Here is a 19,885-nt window from a genome sequence, read left to right on the forward strand (position 1 = left end):
TCCAGCTTTAATAACCTCGATAATTTGCATACTGTAGCCGCAGATAATCATAGATTGCGTAGGAATGTTTGTTACTAGTCAGAAAAGCGGCCCGTCAGGCGCGTGCCCAGGGGGGGGGGGGAGGGGGGGGAAGGAGGGGGGGAGAGGGGGCGCACCCCACCCTGCTCATGTGACGTGATGAGTTCGACTCGGGTGACCCCTTCGTTGGTACACCAGTAAAGGAGACGGTCAGTTTTATGTGTGTATTTCGATAGAGAAGTTTCTAGATAGATCTAGTGACCTATTACCAGAGCTAAGGGTGCCGATTTTCCGTGATCAGTGAATTACTACTTTGGACCCTACCCTTCCCCTGTTATTTAGACACGCCCCTGGTATATTCAATTTGGACAGTGTGTACACATTTTGTACAGACTTTAAACATTCATATACTTAAAAATGACACAAGAGCCGTGCTGCGGGCGGTAGCCATCAATCCCAGTGGACGCCATCTTGTCTTGTGTCGCAAACAACATCCAGTGCATCTTCTTCTCGGGTCTTTCCTCAAGACCATATATGGACGTGATCATGTGACCGTAACTGCTCTTGCGCGTGGTGAAGGCATACCGCTGGTCATGTTGAGCCGCTAGGCGGAGAATCTTATGGGCGTTAGTTCCGCTGGTGAAATTTAGATACAAGGGGGGAGGGGGTGGGGAGGAGAGATGGTTGATGGCGCTTTGGGGGATCTGGAGCTGAACGCAGACTTGTATAAGCTGGAGAGAAAATTTCAAGTTGTTATAGTTTTGACCAAAAAAACTGCAATGCCTTTACAAGATAAGAAACTAAGCATATTACCTTAAAATGTGTATCTAAGATACGCTTTTGACATTTTTAGCGTATGGCCCGCTTTTAAGAAAAATTAAAATGAGCTGTGATTGTGATATTTTTAGTTAGACCCCTTCTTCTCAATAGCCACTACCCACCCCCTCTTATCAAAGCCACCACCTAACTACCCCCCTCTTTTTAAAGCCACTACCTACCCCCCCCTCTTTTTAAAGCCACTACCTACCCCCCCCCCTCTTTTTAAAGTCACTACCTACCCTCCCCTCTTCTCAAAGCCACTACCTACCTCTTGGGATCTCTCTGACTTCTCCTGGCACTTGAGGCTTCTGAGGTCAGCGGGTATCGCTCCAACCAGTACGGGCATTATCTGGATGGTTGACATCAGGTCGCCATAGGATCCGTCACTTTGCTGCTGCTGAACTAGGTATCGCAGACTCGCGGCGCATTCCCACTTTTTGAACGAGCCCGCGATACTTTCAGCCGAAAGGAGAGCCTGTTAAACAGTGTGAAATATGGTTATTTACTCAGATGTCAGTTAGGATTTCGCGTAAAGCATTCATGTTTTCTGAACTGTTTAGAAGCTTTCCAAAAGACGTGACTTACATAGTTCTAAAAACTAATAGGTAGGGGTTTGTTTGTTGTAATCCCCTCTATTGTAAAAGCGTTGATTTACAGTACAGTAATTTAAAAAAAGGAATATGCTTACGGGGGTCAAACTGACGGGACTATATACCACTTAGAAATCTCATGACTACAGCAAACCACGTGACTCGCTGCTACACGCGAGGGGCTTGTACCTCTCTGTTATACGAACGGGTCGCGTGAGTCTCTGTTATACAAGTGAGACAAGTGAATCTAATACGAGCGGGTCTTATGATACTCTGTTACACGCGCGGGTCGCGTGAGTCTCTGTTATACAAGTGAGACAAGTGAATCTAATACAAGCGGGTCTTATGATACTCTGTTACACGCGCGGGTCGCGTGAGTCTCTGTTATACAAGTGAGGCAAGTGTATCTATGTAATACGCACGGGTCTTGTGATAGTCTGTTACACACGCGGGTCGCGTGAGTCTTTGTTATACACGTGAGGCAGGTGTATCTAACACGCGCGGGTTTTGTGATACTCTGTTACACGCGTGGGTCGCGTGAGTCTCTGTTATTCAAGTGAGGCAAGTGAGTCTATGTAACACGCGAGGGGCTTGTGATACTCTGTTACACGCGTGGGTCACGTGAGTCTCTGTTATACAAGTGAGGCAAATGTATCTATGTAATACGCGCGGGTCTTATGATATTCTGTTACACGCGCGGATCGCGTGAGTCTCTGTTATACAAGTGAGGCGAGTGAACCTAATACGCGCAGGTCTTGTGATACTCTGTTACACGCGTGGGTCGTGTGAGTCTCTGTTATTCAAGTGAGGCAATTGAGTCTATGTAATACGCGCGGGTCTTGTGATTATCTGTTACACGCGCGGGTCGCCTGACCGTTGGAAAGTTGGTTAAAAAGCTGCCAACTGCTCATGAATGTGTTACCTGTGAGACGAGTGCCGTGGTCACGCCATCACCGGAAGACCCATCTCGTCGCTGCTGCTTAGCCAGCCATTTTGTCGCCTTCTTTATCACCGCGCGAACTCTACGATGATTTTCCCTGTCTTTAACCGAGCCAGATCTGCGCCCGCCATACATACAGGACAGCGCCATGGTAGCTACGGCAACTGTATCGGCGTTATAAGATTTTTTACTTTTTGACCACGTGAGCATTTGGTTTACTAGAGGCCTGGTGAGAAAGGACGCGTGCGTGTAACCGCTGACACACAAAGCGAGCACAGCGGTGCTGTATTGGAAAAAATGGTCAAAGTTCTGCTCTGGGAATCGACTGGTGCCTAGTTTTAGCTCTTTGACAAGGTTATGCTCGTGGAAAGCTCTAGGGTCTGCGCAGATGCTAAACACACCGTGAATGTACTGCGCAACACGCCCCATCGGTATTGTCTTCAGTCCAGCGGTCGTTATCTCGGATTGCATGCGCGCTTCAATGTCGTCAGCGGTTTCGTTTAGGCTGAATCCCACAAGCCTTAGCGCTTGCGCAGCTGACGCCAGGACGTGACCATCAGTGGTTACTAGGTTACGCCGAAGGTTGTCTTGGACCCATTCTCCTGCCCGGACGGACGCGCGAGCGAGTTTACCTGACAGAACTCTGTCCCCTGTTGTATGAACAAAATAAATGGTATTAGAGAGGGCTGCGTTAAACCGGTGTGTTGCGGAAAAGTCTACAAAGCTATTTAAAGACAGATAAATATTTTTCTCATTAATTCCAATATTATTTGAAGATATGTGAGCGAGTGAGTGATTGGGCGAGCGAGCGAGCGATTGAGTGAGTGAGTGAGCGAGCGAGTGAGTGAGCGAGCGAGAGAGCGAGTGGGTGGGTGTGAGTTAATGAGTGAGTGAATAAATAAATTGTGAATTGAAATAGCTTATCACTCTAATTGCAGCTGCATGATTGTTTATGAGAGCGAGGATTAAGACGTGGTCGAGTTGAAGGCATGAAATGAAGGTTGAAGGGCCAGTGCTGAAAAACGCAAGACTAGTTCCAGTACCGCGCGGTTAAACCAGCCATTTCGTTTTGAAATGGCGGCTTTTTACCGGCGAACTGTCACATTTTGGCGAATGCTAAGAAAACTAGACCAAACCTAAGGCTATAATTTTCTTTATGATTCCCTCATTATCACACAAATCTGTCATCTTTTGTACAGTATGGTTTTAATGCTGTACAGTTAGTCAAATCAGCGACTGAAGTCAGCCTTTCGTACCTTTTCTCGAACGATTCAACACTACGATTGTGCTTGTTTTCGCCAGAGCACGCGCATGCGCATACGGTATTCAGCACTGTCGGTTGAAGGCGCCTCAGGCTGCCACCATACCATACAACTCATGTCTGACCACAGATAACAACTAAGATCGAAATTGCTGGTTTTCTGGAGGGAAGAAAACCGGTGAACCCCGAGAAAAAAAAACCAACGTCGGAGCCAGGAATCGAACCCGTAACCCAGTGGTGAGAGGCACAGGCACTACATAGCGACCGGGAAACCTGTGGTGAGAGGCACAGGCATTACAACGCGACCGGGAAACCTGTGGTGAGAGTCACAGGCATTACAGAGCGACCGGGAAACCTGTGGTGAGAGGCACAGGCACTACATAGCGACCGGGAAACCTGTGGTGAGAGGCACAGGCATTACAGAGCGACCGGGAAACCTATGGTGAGAGGCACAGGCACTACAGAGCGACCGGGAAACCTGTGGTGAGAGGCACAGGCACTACAGAGCGACCGGGAAACCTGTGGTGAGAGGCACAGGCACTACAGAGCGACGCTCTGCCAACTGCGGCTATATTCTTGCAGTCAAAACACCTCCATGTAACCAGGAATGCGAATAATGAGGATTTTATTTTTTTTAACCCTTACATTTAATTAACCGCTTCCTCAGTTAAACCGAACAGTTTTGTGATTCAGGTTCAAGAGATTCCACTTTACAATGGAGCATATCTGCCCTCATGATGACGAGACTGAACACGGTTGTGAAAAAAGAAGTTATAAATGCTAGAAAGAAAACGATATATATCCAAATATTACGCAAGATTAGATTGACAGTTATGAGCATTTAAATGGAATATGTAGAAAAATGCTATCATATGGCCGCCTTTAAACTAGATAAAAACAGCATTACGCGATTCTATATCATAATCAGACGTTGCACAACAAACAAGTCGAGGCAGATAGTCTCATTAACTGCTATCGCGTGGCAACATCTACATCCTTGACGCATACAGTTTACTTCAAAATATCATTAATGTTTGAATTAGCAACAGGACAATGACTTACCACAGAATGCGTCCACGTCACAGCTCTGCGAAAAAACCGCGAGAATGACCGCGAGAGTCGCAAAATGCTTCATCTTGGCTGATCCACTACAAAATGGTCGCCTCCAGTGAGAGCGACGAAACTCTATACGTCCCCAAATCCGGTCACATGACAGCCGTGTCAAAATGCCTTGACCAGCCCTGTTCACCTTGCAGACTTCACATTATGATACACGATGGCAACCAAATGTTTTTTTCCCGAGCACTGAAGCACTTTTCTACCACGCTATACCTCGCTGCCTCTCGACTAGATAGCACGTTTCTTGGAGCTGTTTATTTCGCTGGCTGGCATGGCGTGGGAAGCTAAAAAAAACAATGAGTAAGAATAGTAGAAATATGTATTTTACTGATTTCCTTCAAGATTTGTAAGCATTCTATACAGGCCCGAACCCAGGGAGGGTGCAGGGGGTGCACCCCTCCCCCCCCCGCCCCACAACGGCCGAAAGTCCACTTTTGGCTCTCAATAGACATGCTATTTTTGAAGACAAAACTCAAAATCATAAGCTAGATCACTCTGGTATAAGCGAAATCCGACAATAAACGTCCCGTGGTGATACTGCAAAGGCGAAAAATTCCATTTTTGTTTTCGGAGGTGGTTTAATTTTTTATCAGAAAAACTCCCTCCCCCCCTCGAAAAATTAAGTCCCTTTTTTCTGATTTCGCACCCCCCCCCCTCCACCAAGAAAAATCCTGTGTACGGGCCTGGGCATTTAGTTTTGATGCGAGATTTGAGTATTTTGGTTTGAAAAATTAAAAAATATTAAAAAATTAAAATTTAAAAATTAGAATAAGTTAAAAAAATTAATTAAAAAATTAAAATAAATACAGGTAAAATAAATAAATAAATATAGGTAATTCACGCCGCTATTTTACACTCCTGCAGAGGGACATACTGAAGTACCCATTGCCATTGGCTAGCGATAGCGAAATGAGATTATGCACTTGAGGTATCAGACTTCCATTGCGGATGGTTATTTTTAAGATATCTTGCAATTAAGACTGTTGCATTGTTTGAATGTAAACAATAACAAAAAATGAGGCTGAAATTCTTCCGATTGGGTCTCCGCCAATGGATTTGAAGAATAGGTGACAGCACTTTTTAAAAAGTTGTCAGAAAAAAAGCGCGCTCGATGGCGGTGACTTTTGATTGGACCGCACTACAATTAAGATTACTGGAAATGTGTCTGTTTTCTATTACGTTTAGAAATGTGCCTCGACCACACTTAAAATGCTATCCTTTAGGGTTAAAATTAGTTTTGGCGACGATCACCCCCACCTGTTTTTATTGGAGCCTCCCCCCCCTACCTAGGAATGTTTTTTCGTTGTGTGATTCCTCTGGCCGTCAGTAGCTGCAATTGGTACGAAGTATGCATCTGCTTTACCTTTCTGGAGAAATTCCCCATTACAAATTTTACATTAAATCGAGCGAATGATTAAGTGACCATTTTCCAAGCAATCGAGAATAAGCGCGGACAAGAGACCATGGTCTCTTGGCGCGGAACAATACAAGCACAGCTCCCGGGGGGGGGGGAGAGGGGTACTCCCTTATATGGGCTATACGGGGACGTGCCGCTGGACATATAAGGTATGGTTTTTTACCTCTCTGTCCTATACATTTCAGGCCTTCTGTCCTGAACAGGGTATATATTTCAGGCCTCGCTGTCCTGAACAGGGTATATAATTCTAAGCAAGGCTGTCTTAAACAGGGTACAGATTTGGTTGCTTTGCTAAAACTCGTAACCGTTGATCCTGCCGTATGGTTTTTCAGAATTTTTATCCTAAACAGGGTCAGGTTTTAAAACCCACAGCGGCACCCCTATACCCAAACATACCCCCCCCCCCCCCCCCCCCCCCGGGCACAGCTATGTGTCAGCATGTCATGTTAAGGGGATCAGTCGGGGCCTCTGACACTTTATATAGACATAATCAATCCCTCTTGCGAATATGAAGAAACATCGAAATAACTAACTACGGCATTGAAATATTTGGAGGCCATACCAATTGTTTCTTGCCTCTCCTAACACCCTGAAGAGATTCAACACAACGAGGATGTCTTCTGTAATAAATCTTTATATTTGTACAAATTTAGAAGACAATTGTCATTATCGTGTCAAGATTTTTTTCTCCCATATGATTTCCCATATAAAACATTTCAAGTTTCACTTGGAAGCTGCCCCTTCGCTTCAATACGGTAGCCTCTTTAAGCACACTATTGGTACACCTCGTAGCCAGCTTGACGGTGCAGATGGAATTAGAATGTACGAGGTCGAGAACGGCTGCTAACTAACTGAACTAACGGACAGTACATTAGAATGTACGAGGTCGAGAACGGCTGCTAACTGAACTAAAGGACAGTACATTAGAATGTACGAGGTCGAGAACGGCTGCTAACTAACTGAACTAACGGACAGTACATTAGAATGTACGAGGTCGAGAACGGCTGCTAACTGAACTAAAGGACAGTACATTAGAATGTACGAGGTCGAGAACGGCTGCTAACTAACTGAACTAATGGACGTACATTAGAAATTTGACGTGGGGCGTGCAGGGTTCTGGTTGTGTCGGCAATTAGTTTTCGTTGGTAGTTAGTGCAGGATATCGTTTTTCGTGACTGTGCATCTTTTGTTTCTTTGATTTCCCTGTGCACGATTTGTTTTTCTTACATTTTGGGTTACTTCTTTTTTCTTGTTATTCTGCATACAACCCCCCCTCCTCCCATCAAATTTCTAATGGTCTCTTACTAGAATTCTGTGTTTAAATATGGATTTTCTGAGTCTCCTTTGGCAGTGGATCTTCCACAAGGGAATTCAGCCATGTACTGCCTGTTATCATTTTAGTCGTAGCGATGACAAAATCTGTCGGGCCTGAAATGATGAGAGCTCGGTGTTATTAAGAAGTAGTAGTGACCAACACATAGTGTCCCACATGGGCGTGGCCAGACGGGGACATACTAAGGTCGGCGCTCTGCCCCCTAATAGGGTACTTGCGCTAAGATATCTCGTGACTTTTTGGGTGGCAAACTAGCGCGCGCTCAAAGCGGCAAAATAACAGCAACAAAAAGCAACTTATTTAGCGCTTACGAATAAAGCCAGAAAGTTTTTTTTTTCAAAAAGGGTTTATTGTCATTTAAAGACTTTAGTTTTTTAGTCGTTCTCCGACGAGATGGTTACAGCCACTTCTTTGCTTATTTTGTTTCGAATTTGCCACCGAAAAGGTCACGTGATTTCTTAGCGCAAGTTTCCTGTTGGAAGGTACTTTTATTCCCCTGCTTGGAGGTGTGACGACAATGCTTAAAAAAAACAACGCACGTATTTTATGCAGGCGGAGACGAGGGAACACTAGAATGGCGGGCACCAAAGACTTCGCATAGGAATTGTTAAACAGTTGATCATTGAAATTCGAAAATTAACATGTGGTGTCCAAAATATCAGGGTCCAATGTAAACTACTCCGACACTGTGATTGCAAAAGTAATAACACAGTGCTACTTACTGTTATCTTGTTGTGAAAGGAATCGAAGGGCGGCCACCTCCGCGTAGGTGCAGCCGCCGATGAAATAGACGAGCGTCACCTTTGGCGGAGAGTCCCCGGTACTTTCTGAACCGGAACCTGCAAACACGTGACAAGATGGCGTCATGACCCTGCAAACACGTGACATGACCCTGCAAACACGTGACATGACCCTGCTTGCATGGGTTTCATTATCTCACGACCACAACCGTTTCCCTTTTTTTTATAACTAAACTTGGAACAACAAAATCTGGGTTCAAAACAGCTTCAAGCAAAAAGTGGCAAGGTGTCTTTATTATCGGTTTATACCGTAATGATTCCAATTAGCGTCCTCCTTTAAATAAGCTCCCCCTTTCCAATAAGCGCCTTAAACATCTCAACAAAAGCACCACTTAAATGATGTAAATATCGAGGATTCTGCGCCCGAGAATCTAGTTACCGATGTAAGCGACTGTGAAGACGATATTGTCATCGATTTATAAACAATGAAAACCCCTCCATGAATGTAAGAAAACACTTTTACTGTCGTTTCAGTTATCGCAATTAAATTTAATTTTAAATCGATTCAGAAGCTGTTATTTTTTTGCCAAAATGCGCCCCCTCTCCAATAAGCTTACCCTCCTCCCGCCCAAGGCGCTTATGCGAATGAACACGGTATCTCTGCCATTAATCTAGATTCGAAGAAACTCGTAAATGATCTGTCACGTAAACATATTGGTTGCAGCCTGACTTGCAAACAAATAATCGCAATGTCGCACGCGCAATGTCACGCGTAAATTCTTCGGTGTGTAACACAAGAAAGGTGCATGTGACTTACAACTCGTGTTTGTAAGTGACAAGTTGCAAGAGAAAAGGGCCGCAAAACAAAAAAAAACCTCTTGATTAAAACCTTGAAGCCCAAACCTTTTATTACCAAAACGTGTTCTGTAAGAATCTGCGCGTACAAAATCGACGTGTAACAAATAGTTACGTCACCCATAACAATTGTTAATAAAGTCAGCAGAATAAACAGTGGACCAACAGTGTAACAGAATAAACAGTGGACTAACGTTTCTGAAGACCCGGTGGTAGTGGTTGTCGCTCTTCGATTGTCGGTCCCGGGAGCAAGCGAAGCACCTGAAAATACAATAAAGTACAGGAAGCATCACTCACTAATTAAAGACCCCTCGACCCCCATTAACAAACCTCTTCCAGACCCCTCCCCCCTAGGGGTCAGATGGGAACATTAATATACCTATTCCAGACCCCTCCACCCGTGGGAGTCAGATAGGAACATTAACAAACCTCTTCCAGACCCCTCCACCCCTAGGGGTCAGATAGGAACATTAACATATCTCTTCCAGACCCCTCCCCCTAGGGGTCAGATGGGAACATTAAGATACCTCTTCCAGACCCCTCTCCCCTAGGGGTCAGATAGGAACATTAACATACCTCTTCCATACCCCTCCACCCCTAGGGGTCAGATAGGAACAATAACAAACCTCTTCCAAACCCTTCCCCCCTAGGGGTCAGATAGGAACATTAACATACCTATTCCAGACCCCTCCACCCGTGGGAGTCAGATAGGAACATTAACAAACCTCTTCCAGACCCCTCCACCCCTGGGGCGAGATAGCAACATTAACATACCTCTTCCAGACCCCTCCACCAATGGGGCGAGATAGAAACATTAACATACCTCTTCCAGACCCCTCCACCCCTAGGGATCAGATAGGAACATTTACATACCTCTTCCAGACCCCTCCACCCCTAGGGATCAGATAGGAACATTAACATACCTCTTCCAGACCCCTCCACCCATGCGAGATAGCAACATTAACATACCTCTTCCAGACCCCTTCACCCCTAGGGGTCCGATAGGAACAATAACATACCTCTTCCAAACCCCTCCCCCCTAGGGGTCAGATAGGAACATTAATATACCTATTCCAGACCCCTCCACCCGTGGGAGTCAGATAGGAACATTAACAAACCTCTTCCAGACCCCTCCACCCCTAGGGGTCAGATAGGAACATTAACATACCTCTTCCAGACCCCTCCACCCCTGGAGGCGAGATAGGAAAATTAACAAACCTCTTTCAGACCCCTCCACCCCTAGGGGTCAGGGAGGAACATTAACATACCTCTTCCAGACCCCTCCACCCTAGGGGCGAGATAGCAACATTAACATATCTCTTCCAGACCCCTCCACCAATGGGGCGAGATAGCAACATTAACATACCTCTTCCAGACCCCTCCGCCCCTAGGGGTCAGATAGGAACATTAACATACCTCTTCCAGACCCCTCCACCCCTAGGGGCGAGATAGCAACATTAACATACCTCTTCCAGACCCTCCACCAATGGGGCGAGATAGCAACATTAACATACCTCTTCCAGACCCCTCCGCCCCTAGGGATCAGATAGGAACATTTACATACCTCTTCCAGACCCCTCCACCCCTAGGGATCAGATAGGAACATTAACATACCTCTTCCAGACCCCTCCACCCCTAGGGGCTAGATAGCAACATTAACATAACTCTTCCAGACCCCTCCACCCCTAGGGATCAGATAGGAACATTAACAAACCTCTTCCAGACCCCTCCACCCTAGGGGTCAGATAGGAACATTAACATACCTCTTCCAGAACCCTCCACCCCTAGGGGTCAGGGAGGAACATTAACATACCTATTCCAGACCCCTCCACCCCTGGGGCGAGATAGAAACATTAACATACCTCTTCCAGACCCCTCCACCCCTAGGGATCAGATAGGAACATTAACATACCTCTTCCAGACCCCTCCACCCCTGGGGGCGAGATAGGAACTGGGCAAGTCGCACACTGAGTGGAGCGTAGCCAGAGTAAACAAACGCTATGTCGTCTGGGTTCTGTATCGATATGGAGAGAAAGTGTAAACATTAAGTGCCTTTTTAAGAAAAACGCTTCGGTAGGAAAGGATTTCTTTTATCATCTATTGTAGTAGTGGTAGTAGTCGCAGAACTAACTTTCCTACAAAACACTTAACATTTCAAAATAAAACTATAAATAGGCAAAAAGGCATTTTTTAAATAATATTTAAAGGAATTTCTCCGATCTATTGTTTCCATTTCGTTAAGAAAGCTAGTGTCACGTCATTGAACGTGAATTCTGATATACAGGCACATAGCGTGACATCTCGCATCACGCCATTGTACAGTCCACCGTGACTTCTAATGTAAAGCAAGTATAGCGTGACATCTAGCATCACGCCATTGTACAGTCCACCGTGACTTTTAATGTAAAGCAAGTATAACGTGACATCTAGCATCAAGTCATTGTACAGTCCATCGTGACTTCTGATGTAAAACAAGTATAGCGTCACACCGTTTACCGCCACGCCTTTGTCAACAAACGTACCTGTTCCTTGACATCTTCTACAAAGAGCTTGATGGATTTTCTCATGGCCGTATACGTGCGGGCTCCCTGTGGCCTCAGGAGTCCCACCGTCTCCAGTGGAGTCAGTGTTTTGGACACTTGCTCGAAGCCGTAGGTCTGATGAAGTAAGGATGAGTAAGGAATACCTTACGAGTGAAAACATATACTGCCTGAACTCCCGTGATAGCCAATCATACTGAGCCACAAGCTATGTTTTCCATACAAACAAACTTCCCTGGGCAATTTTCTTTGTGTTTAAAACATTGATTTGCATCTTAGTAAGAATGAAAAATATAGGATCGGCAAAAAAGGAAAGGTGGGGCGAGGCTCAAGCGTTCTAGCATTCTTTAAAAATCATCACATCCTTTTGATAAAATCATGGCCTACTGACAGCGTCAAGGCTTTCTGACAGCGTCAAGAACTTTTGACAGCGTCAAGGCCTACTGACGGCGTCAAGGCCTACTGACGGCGTCAAGGCCTACTGACAGCGTCAAGGCCTACTGACGGCGTCAAGGCCTACTGACGGCGTTAAGACCTTTAGACAGCGTGACGGAAACAAATTAAAAAGTTACGAAGTACTTTGCGGCTTGAATGTTCAGGAAAGTCCCTGTGCATACAACCATACTCACGTGTACGATTTCTCGAATGTAGTACTCCAGCATCTTGGGCTTGAAGCCGTTGTTAGTTTGACACTGAATGCAGATCAGACGTAACACCTGGCGGAGAGAAAAGAAGGGCAAATGATGAGCGCGAACTTCAGTGTCAATAAGACACTCCTTTGCAAAGCAATAACGGGTAATTTTTCGCATTTGGAAAAATACAGGTTCATTAATCTCTCAATTTATAATTAAGATATGATACTCAAATCAGATGATCTGAGTAGACAGTCTCAGTTTCTCGCTTGATTTAGACCATCGATATAGGAGCGTAAAATATTTTGTCCTTTTGGAAAAAAAGGATGTAAAAACGTTTTAGAGTTGTAAAGTTAATCTATTAACAATATCAAAAACCTGTGAGTCTAGCCCTCCCCTTACAAACATCCACACCCAAAAATTTCAAATAAGCGCCTAGGGCGCATAGAGCATTTTCGGTGTGTCACCTTGGTGAGAGGCTTTTTCAGTGCAATGTACTTCTCAATATAAGAATTGATTTTCTCCGTATCCAGTCCTTGTGCGAATTCTATGGAAGGGGAGGCAAAATCATTATTTCAACAATCCTCAACTATCGAAGGTAATTCTGAGATTGCATGTCTTTCATTATGAGAAAACTTAACCAGAAAAGCACGGGTAAAGGCTTTCCTCACCTTGTTCTATTCGAATCGATTCTCGAAAATCTTCCTTGTCTGTCTCTTCTTTTATGAGCTCAGCAATTGTCATGTCTAAAATAGTAGGAAAAAAAACATGATAAAATGCCTATCACGTGGTACTTACGCATGGCAAGTAAAGAAACCATGTGGTACTTACGCATGGCAAGTATGGTTATCACGTGGTACTTACGCATGGCAAGTAATGCTATAACGTTGTACTCACGCTGGCAAGTAAGGCTATCACGTTGTACTTACGCATGGCTAAGGAGGCCTTTGCTTTCTGCATGTACGGTAATCTTTGGACGTATTGCTTCATCTCACCAACAGTCTTGGCAGATTTATGTTCCTGTGAGATCATACCAAGGAAGAAAGAGTAGTTACTCTTTTACTAGAATAACTCTACTTCAAACCTGGATAACTAATTTGGAGTTAATTTCTAGCATTAGGACATCCTGTTGCGAGTTTAATTGACTGGGGGGGGGGGCATTTATTTCCGCACCCAGGCTTCTCTTCGCACAGTTTTTGTTTTGAACTTATAAAACTCATCAATATTTTTTATAGACATGTTGATCAATCGGATGTCCTTCTTTGGACACGTAATAAAGGTTTAATACCTACAATGCCAAAACCGTTGACGTATTTCGCAAAACCGGTGCCCCTTTTACATCTATGGGTGCATACCTTTTTACCTTTTGTCAACGACACCCATCCCCCGAACCAATGTTGTTGACTTAGGCCTGGAACTCAGCTATCACATACTAATGATAACATTGGCACGGGGGGAGGGGCAGCATTTATTTGTGTGACACACATGATTGCCAGACATGGGTGTAGCGTAATCGGTGAATGGCTAAACTAGTTTAGGCGCAGGTTGTAGCACTACACCAAAAAGATATTCAGCTTGGGGAGGGAATAGAATCATCAAAAAAAAAATTTGGGGTATAATAGAAGACTAATATTACAGGCTAACATACATGGAGCATTATATAAAGCTGAAGTCATGAAGGATTATAGATATATAAGTCAAGTACCCGAACTCTGATCTGATGTTCCAGACTACACCCCATGTAGACAGGATCTTAGTAAGAGATTTCAGGTTTTGTAATAAAGAAATAATGCCTATCAAGAAGGTTAGTTTCGCTGTACAAACCTCGAATGCTGCACTGATCTGCTTGGCCTTTCTGCTCAGGTGGACGCCAACAGCGGAGAAATTCAAGTCTCTGATGTCACTAAAGAGCTCGTCCGCCGAGTTGAGCACGACCTTCTTGTCGGTCTGGGGCCCTGATGGCTGTGGGTTGACTCCCTTATCATCTGGCTGGAGGAAGCGTTCATGAGGGAACTTGGCGGTCGCTGCGACACAAGAAAATAACAGGATTTTCATCAAAATCATTTGCTGATTTTCTATGACCTTTCGGCAATAACTTCAATAACAATTATGATAACTATTTTTTGCAGATGATGGATGCCCTCAAAAGTTGCCCATTCACAGCCTTGCTAACTTGATGTAGAGGCTGCTAGCTGGCTCTCTTTTGGGGTCATTCGGAATTGTTTTGTTTTCGAATATTGGGAATCCTATGGCGTGTGCAAAGACCGATGTGCACTTCGCACCCTCGCCCCATTTTCGACTAGCCCTGAATGAGTCAATAACTTTACAAGACGGCAGGTCACTGTCTTTTAGCGATAGCTAATTGCAGGGACTTAGTTCAGATTTTTAGGCACATAATGTGTTTAAATTTCGAAATAACCATAAAAAATAAAGTTTAATACTTTATTTTAAAAAGCAATTGAAAAAAATTGCTTTAGCTTCCCAAAATCAGCGGATGGAAATAGATGCTCTTCAATACGTGGTGCTTTGCTAGGATGGCAAAATGGCGGGTGACAGAGGCTGTTTAAGTCTTCTTTTGGGACAATCCCACAACTCTTCCTTATTTGCCAACATGTCTTTTGCTCAGGAGGGGTAAACTCCTGTGCATTACTCATGATTATAGACTCAGATATTGATGGCTAGTGGAAACTTATTTCTTTTGAGAGAAGAAGGTTTTTTTGTCCGTGGCCCCTTTTCCAAAAACAAAATAAACTTAATCAATGTAAGGGTGTTTATCAACAAACTTGGGAGACCTGGCAAATAGCTTTTCCCTACTCAAATTCTACAAAACACTTATTATCTGGAAAACCATCAAGTACTCACTGTTGTGAATACCAAACAGCTCATCTATCAAGCCCTCATATGTAAGTTGTGTGAAGAGGGGCGTCAAGAGGTCGACATTTCTATCCAGTAGCAGAACGGTGTCTATTTGTGGGGGCAGTTGGCTCTCGCTGTCGGCCATCTCTCTCTTCTTGCGCATCATCATGTCTAGAACACGCTGAAGAGATTGGACACAGACAACTTAACTGAAGACAACATACTCAGGAAAAAGAGAAATATGTAAATACCCATGAAAACAGAGCCAACATTAGCCAACATTGCTGGCACTGATATGCCTGGTTGGCCACAAGGGTACAAGGGGAATGTAGCCAAGCTATTTCACCACCCAACAAGGTATGCAAACGAAACAGTGCTTGCTTCGCTGGGCCAGCAATGTTGGCTATTTTGGTCAACAGCATTGTTGCCCAGGGCTTTAAACAGTCCTTATCTCAGTTCCATGGTCACCCTTAGGGGCTGCTGCTGAGTAAAACTGGAAGGTCAAAGGAATCAATTTTAGTAAACGCTGTTGATAGCATGGTATGCTCTAGGTCAGCTTATGAAAGGGGCTGAGGTTATACAGTACTCAGTCCCACTAACTGTTTTGGTAAGACATGTAGTACTTAACCCCTAAGGGGGTAGGGGGACTTATAAACATTAGGGTTTATTTTGCTAAGATTAAATTTGACTTTTGGCATGAGAAGGATTCTTGACTTGATAGCCTCCATCAGGAAGCATTAAATTGAATACAAAGACAAAAAAAAAACAGCTTTTGTGGAGCTAGAAATGCCCTGAGTTTACAAGGAGGTAAGACAGTCAAAGCACTCATTAGCTAAGACCATAGTTATACTTTAATGCTTTCTAAAGGTTATTTTTACAGTTTGAATGAGGTCAAACCTTTGCCCATTATTTTGCAAACATCCTCTTTGTCTCATAGAGAAAGTGACAGTGTGTTGGCAAGATATAAATCAACACAAGGTTGAAAAAGTGTAATTGAAACAGAATACATAGTTGCAATGACATTTTGAGCATTAGCTCTTACTCAGAGCCATCTAATCTTTTCAAGGCTTGTCTGTAGCCTTTCTAGTTATACCACACAGCTGTGTTTGGGTCTGTTTGCAAACTATACATAAAATGTAGGGCTCCAAGCAGTAATCTCATTTTCATTTAATCAGGCAACTTCCAACATTTGAATTATCTTTAAACATCTCAGCAACCCTAATCAAGTAAGGACTAATATAAATTTAGTGATTTTCCATAAAATAGACTAGGGGGTTGCATAGGGGGATGCTGTGCAGTTGCTAGGGTGTTTGTAATCTCAGATAAACTCACTCAATGCTTGAAAACGTTGGCGCTGTTTTCAATAGGCTTAAGAGTTGACATGTCACTGAACTGTACAATATAATATCCAAACAGCATACTTGCCTTGGCCATTTCCCCTTTGGCGTAAATCTTTGGTACAACTCCATACAGCAGCTGCAAACTCATCAGGGAGTTTGCTACATAGAAAAGGGAGGTGTAGTCGGATTCTAAATAACATTCCTGAAAAAGGAAATCAGATATTGTGTAATTATTATTTTAATTAAAAATCAAATACTCATTGGATTCCATCCCTTGCTTAGGGCCAGAAGAGTAGGTTAATTCTACTAAATTACCAGACTGCAAACAAGTCGAAGTGGGGGGTGTGCATGGATATAGTTAGAGGGGTGATGCCTGGTATATTTATTCAACTTTCTTGATTGATCCCCTTTGGTAAATAAAAAAACATACTTTAAAGTACCTTAAATGATGATTCCATTTCTAATGAAAGCAAGTCATTATCAAGAGGTATAAAATCCAGCGGATATTCCTCAATATTTACAAATGAAACCCCAAGAGCCTAGGAGAGAAAAAGAGAGAATTATTACTCAATTAACAGTGTATAGTGAATACAATAATACATTACCTTTAGCCTATTCTCACAGAGAACAGTTTTTCGAGGAACAAAGAGAATGTGGTAGTCCTTTGTTTTTCCTTTTTCACTAGGAAAGAATAAACATTTTAACAAATAAATAGTTTATAGATGTGTTTTTTTGTTTTCTGAGAGTACCCTCAAGGTTACCCTATGTGTAACTTCTTACATTGCTACAATGCTACAAGAGGACTTGTTTTGCTGGTAAGAGATTACCCTCAAGGTTATCCTATGTGTAACCCCTTACATTGCTATATTACTTCAAGAGGAATTGTTCTGCTGGTTAGATAGTACCCTCAAGGTTACCCTATGTGTAACCCCTTACATTGCTACATTACTACAAGAGGAATTATTGTGCTGGTAAGAGAGTACCCTCAAGGTTACCCTATGTGTAACCCCTTACATTGCTACATTACTACAAGAGGAATTGTTGTGCTGGTAAGATAGTACCCTCAAGGTTATCCTATGTTTAGCCCCTTACATTGCTACAAGAGGACTAGTTTTGCTGGTAAGAGAGTACCCTCAAGGTTATCCTATGTGTAACCCCTTACATTGCTACATTACTACAAGAGGAATTGTTGTGCTGGTAAGATAGTACCCTCAAGGTTATCCTATGTTTAGCCCATTACATTGCTACATTACTACAAGAGGACTTGTTTTGCTGGTAAGATAGTACCCTCAAGGTTATCCTATGTGTAGCCCCTTACATTGCTACAAGAGGACTTGTTTTGCTGGTAAAGATAGTACCCTCAAGGTTATCCTATGTTTAGCCCATTACATTGCTACATTTGTACAATAGGACTAGTTTTGCTGGTAAGAGAGTACCCTCAAGGTTATCCTATGTTTAGCCCATTACATTGCTACATTACTACAAGAGGACTTGTTTTGCTGGTAAAGATAGTACCCTCAAGGTTATCCTATGTGTAACCCCTTACATTGCTACATTTGTACAAGAGGACTAGTTTTGCTGGTAAGAGAGTACCCACAAGGTTATCATATGTGTAACTTCTTACATTGCTACAAGAGGACTTGTTTTGCTGGTAAGAGATAATTTAACTGAGGAAATCACTTTGGGTGGCAATTCACCCACTCCTCCTCTTACACTTGAATTTATGAACTTTTAACCCAAAGATACACACAAGTTTAATACTTGATTTCATAGACAAATTAATAAATTTTCCATCAGATATGAAATTCTTTTTTTAGCATTTTCAGAGCTCTTTTCTAGTCTGTACAAGCCTTGGTACAAGGAGTCATCACCTATAATTTTTTTTATATTTAAAGATTCGCCTAATCTGAATAGTAATCAAGTTCCTCCAATATGTCCTTTGTACCATCATCAAATCGATCATCCTGTCCCGGCTCCTTGTTGTGTGTAGTTATGAGCATTCTATTATCATTTCATGATCGTCATGTTTCTTGGTCTATTGTTCATGCCAACACAATTTTTCTCTTCTAAATTAGCGACTCAAAAATGTGCTGAGAAAATTTTCACAAAATTTAAGAAGTGCGAAAATAAAGAAGAATACGGTAGTAGTAGAGTTGGTTAGGCTTGCAACTTACTTTAATATATTATCAGCAATTATATCCATAAGTGACAATATGGGTCTTGTGATAAAGATAACATTCACGACCTGGTTTGGTGGGAGTTGACCCGGCTTGAGGGAAAACATGACATCTACTTCATGTTCCTGAACACAAAGCAATCATGATTACATATCTATAAAACAGTAAGGGAGGACAGTATAGCAACCTTGGTGGGAGGGGAGGGGAGGGGAGGGATGAGCCAGTTTTGTATTATGAGAGGAGGCAGATCCTCTTTGCCAAAAAACCTTTCACATCAAAGACATGACAAAAAGGCAGTCTTAGAACAAGAGGGTTAGCTTGTTAAGCAAGCATTTCTTTGGTGGTTTAGAGTGGACAAAAACGATGATCCAGATTTTCAATGCTATGGCTCTGCTGGGGAATGGATGGGGGGTATGCAATAACATTGGAAATCTCAATCTTTGTTCTTTCTCTCCGCTCTCTTTTGCAGGCTACTACAGAGGCTATTGTATGTCAAATCTGGAGGGGAAGAGGATAAATCTTTAATTTCAAAATAGTTTAGGTTTAGGTAATAATAAACACATTAAGCTTATATACTTTTACTTATTGCTTACCTAAATTTTGTTTATTTTTCATCATGAGAGCCCCCCCCCCCCCCCCCCACCTCCCTCTTCCTTAAATGAAGTTTGTACTCACTCTAAGCAAGGGATACTCAGCAACCAGGCCGAAAGGTCCAGTCAACTTCTCATCCCAGACGAGCGCCTGAAGTAAACCATTGATATAAACAAACTCCTAACCAGTAAAGCCAGTAGGGTATAACATCAGAAACAGACCTACGTACTCAACACAAGAAGATTCAAACACGTCATTCAAGCACATTCAAAGCATACCTTACTGCCCGGGTGTTTATCCAAGCACTGCAAGAGTTCTCTGCGGCTACACTCTCTCAACAGCCCGACGTTAATCCTGCCATTGGACAAATGCGAACCAAGTAGTGGTACAGCCATCTTGGATTTCTGCTTCCGTCTACACTGATTGCTAACGGGTTGCCTGTGTAGCAGGAAACCACAGTAGCCCCATTTGTTATTTCGCAAACATGTATTATCACAATCTGAAAAAAAAAAATTAAAAATCGTGGAGAAATATATTTATGCATCTACTAGTCACAATTGCTTTCTCGAGGTTTCCTTATAGGGAATTTATTTGATAAGATAAACATTGATAATGGCCAGTGGTTCTAGTATTCAAGTTATAAATTAATTAAGCTAA

At 43.1% G+C, this 19,885-nt stretch overlaps 2 protein-coding genes across 2 annotated transcripts; both read right to left on the reverse strand.

The window, feature by feature from the left end:
- Positions 1-228: 228 nt before the first annotated feature.
- Positions 229-4,838, reverse strand: LOC5516114 (uncharacterized protein CG3556). Its single transcript, XM_001636198.3, has 4 exons — positions 4,691-4,838; positions 2,350-3,017; positions 1,106-1,312; positions 229-749 (listed from the first exon to the last, which is right to left on the reverse strand). Exons 1-4 carry the CDS (start codon positions 4,761-4,763, stop codon positions 414-416), a joined length of 1,284 nt encoding a protein of 427 aa, XP_001636248.1. The 5' UTR covers positions 4,764-4,838; the 3' UTR covers positions 229-413.
- Positions 4,839-6,780: 1,942 nt separating this feature from the next.
- On the reverse strand, positions 6,781-19,677 carry LOC5516115 (vacuolar protein sorting-associated protein 33A). The gene is made up of 17 exons (XM_048726532.1): positions 19,507-19,677; positions 19,313-19,378; positions 18,635-18,762; positions 17,066-17,141; positions 16,901-16,999; positions 16,546-16,662; positions 15,127-15,301; positions 14,089-14,288; positions 13,194-13,284; positions 12,936-13,010; positions 12,732-12,811; positions 12,262-12,348; positions 11,615-11,749; positions 11,005-11,106; positions 9,287-9,353; positions 8,220-8,336; positions 6,781-7,592 (listed from the first exon to the last, which is right to left on the reverse strand). Exons 1-17 carry the CDS (start codon positions 19,621-19,623, stop codon positions 7,483-7,485), a joined length of 1,842 nt encoding a protein of 613 aa, XP_048582489.1. The 5' UTR covers positions 19,624-19,677; the 3' UTR covers positions 6,781-7,482.
- Positions 19,678-19,885: the final 208 nt, after the last annotated feature.

This window comes from Nematostella vectensis, chromosome 4, assembly GCF_932526225.1.
Source record: "Nematostella vectensis chromosome 4, jaNemVect1.1, whole genome shotgun sequence".
In the NCBI taxonomy this organism is placed as follows: Eukaryota; Metazoa; Cnidaria; class Anthozoa; order Actiniaria; family Edwardsiidae; genus Nematostella; species Nematostella vectensis.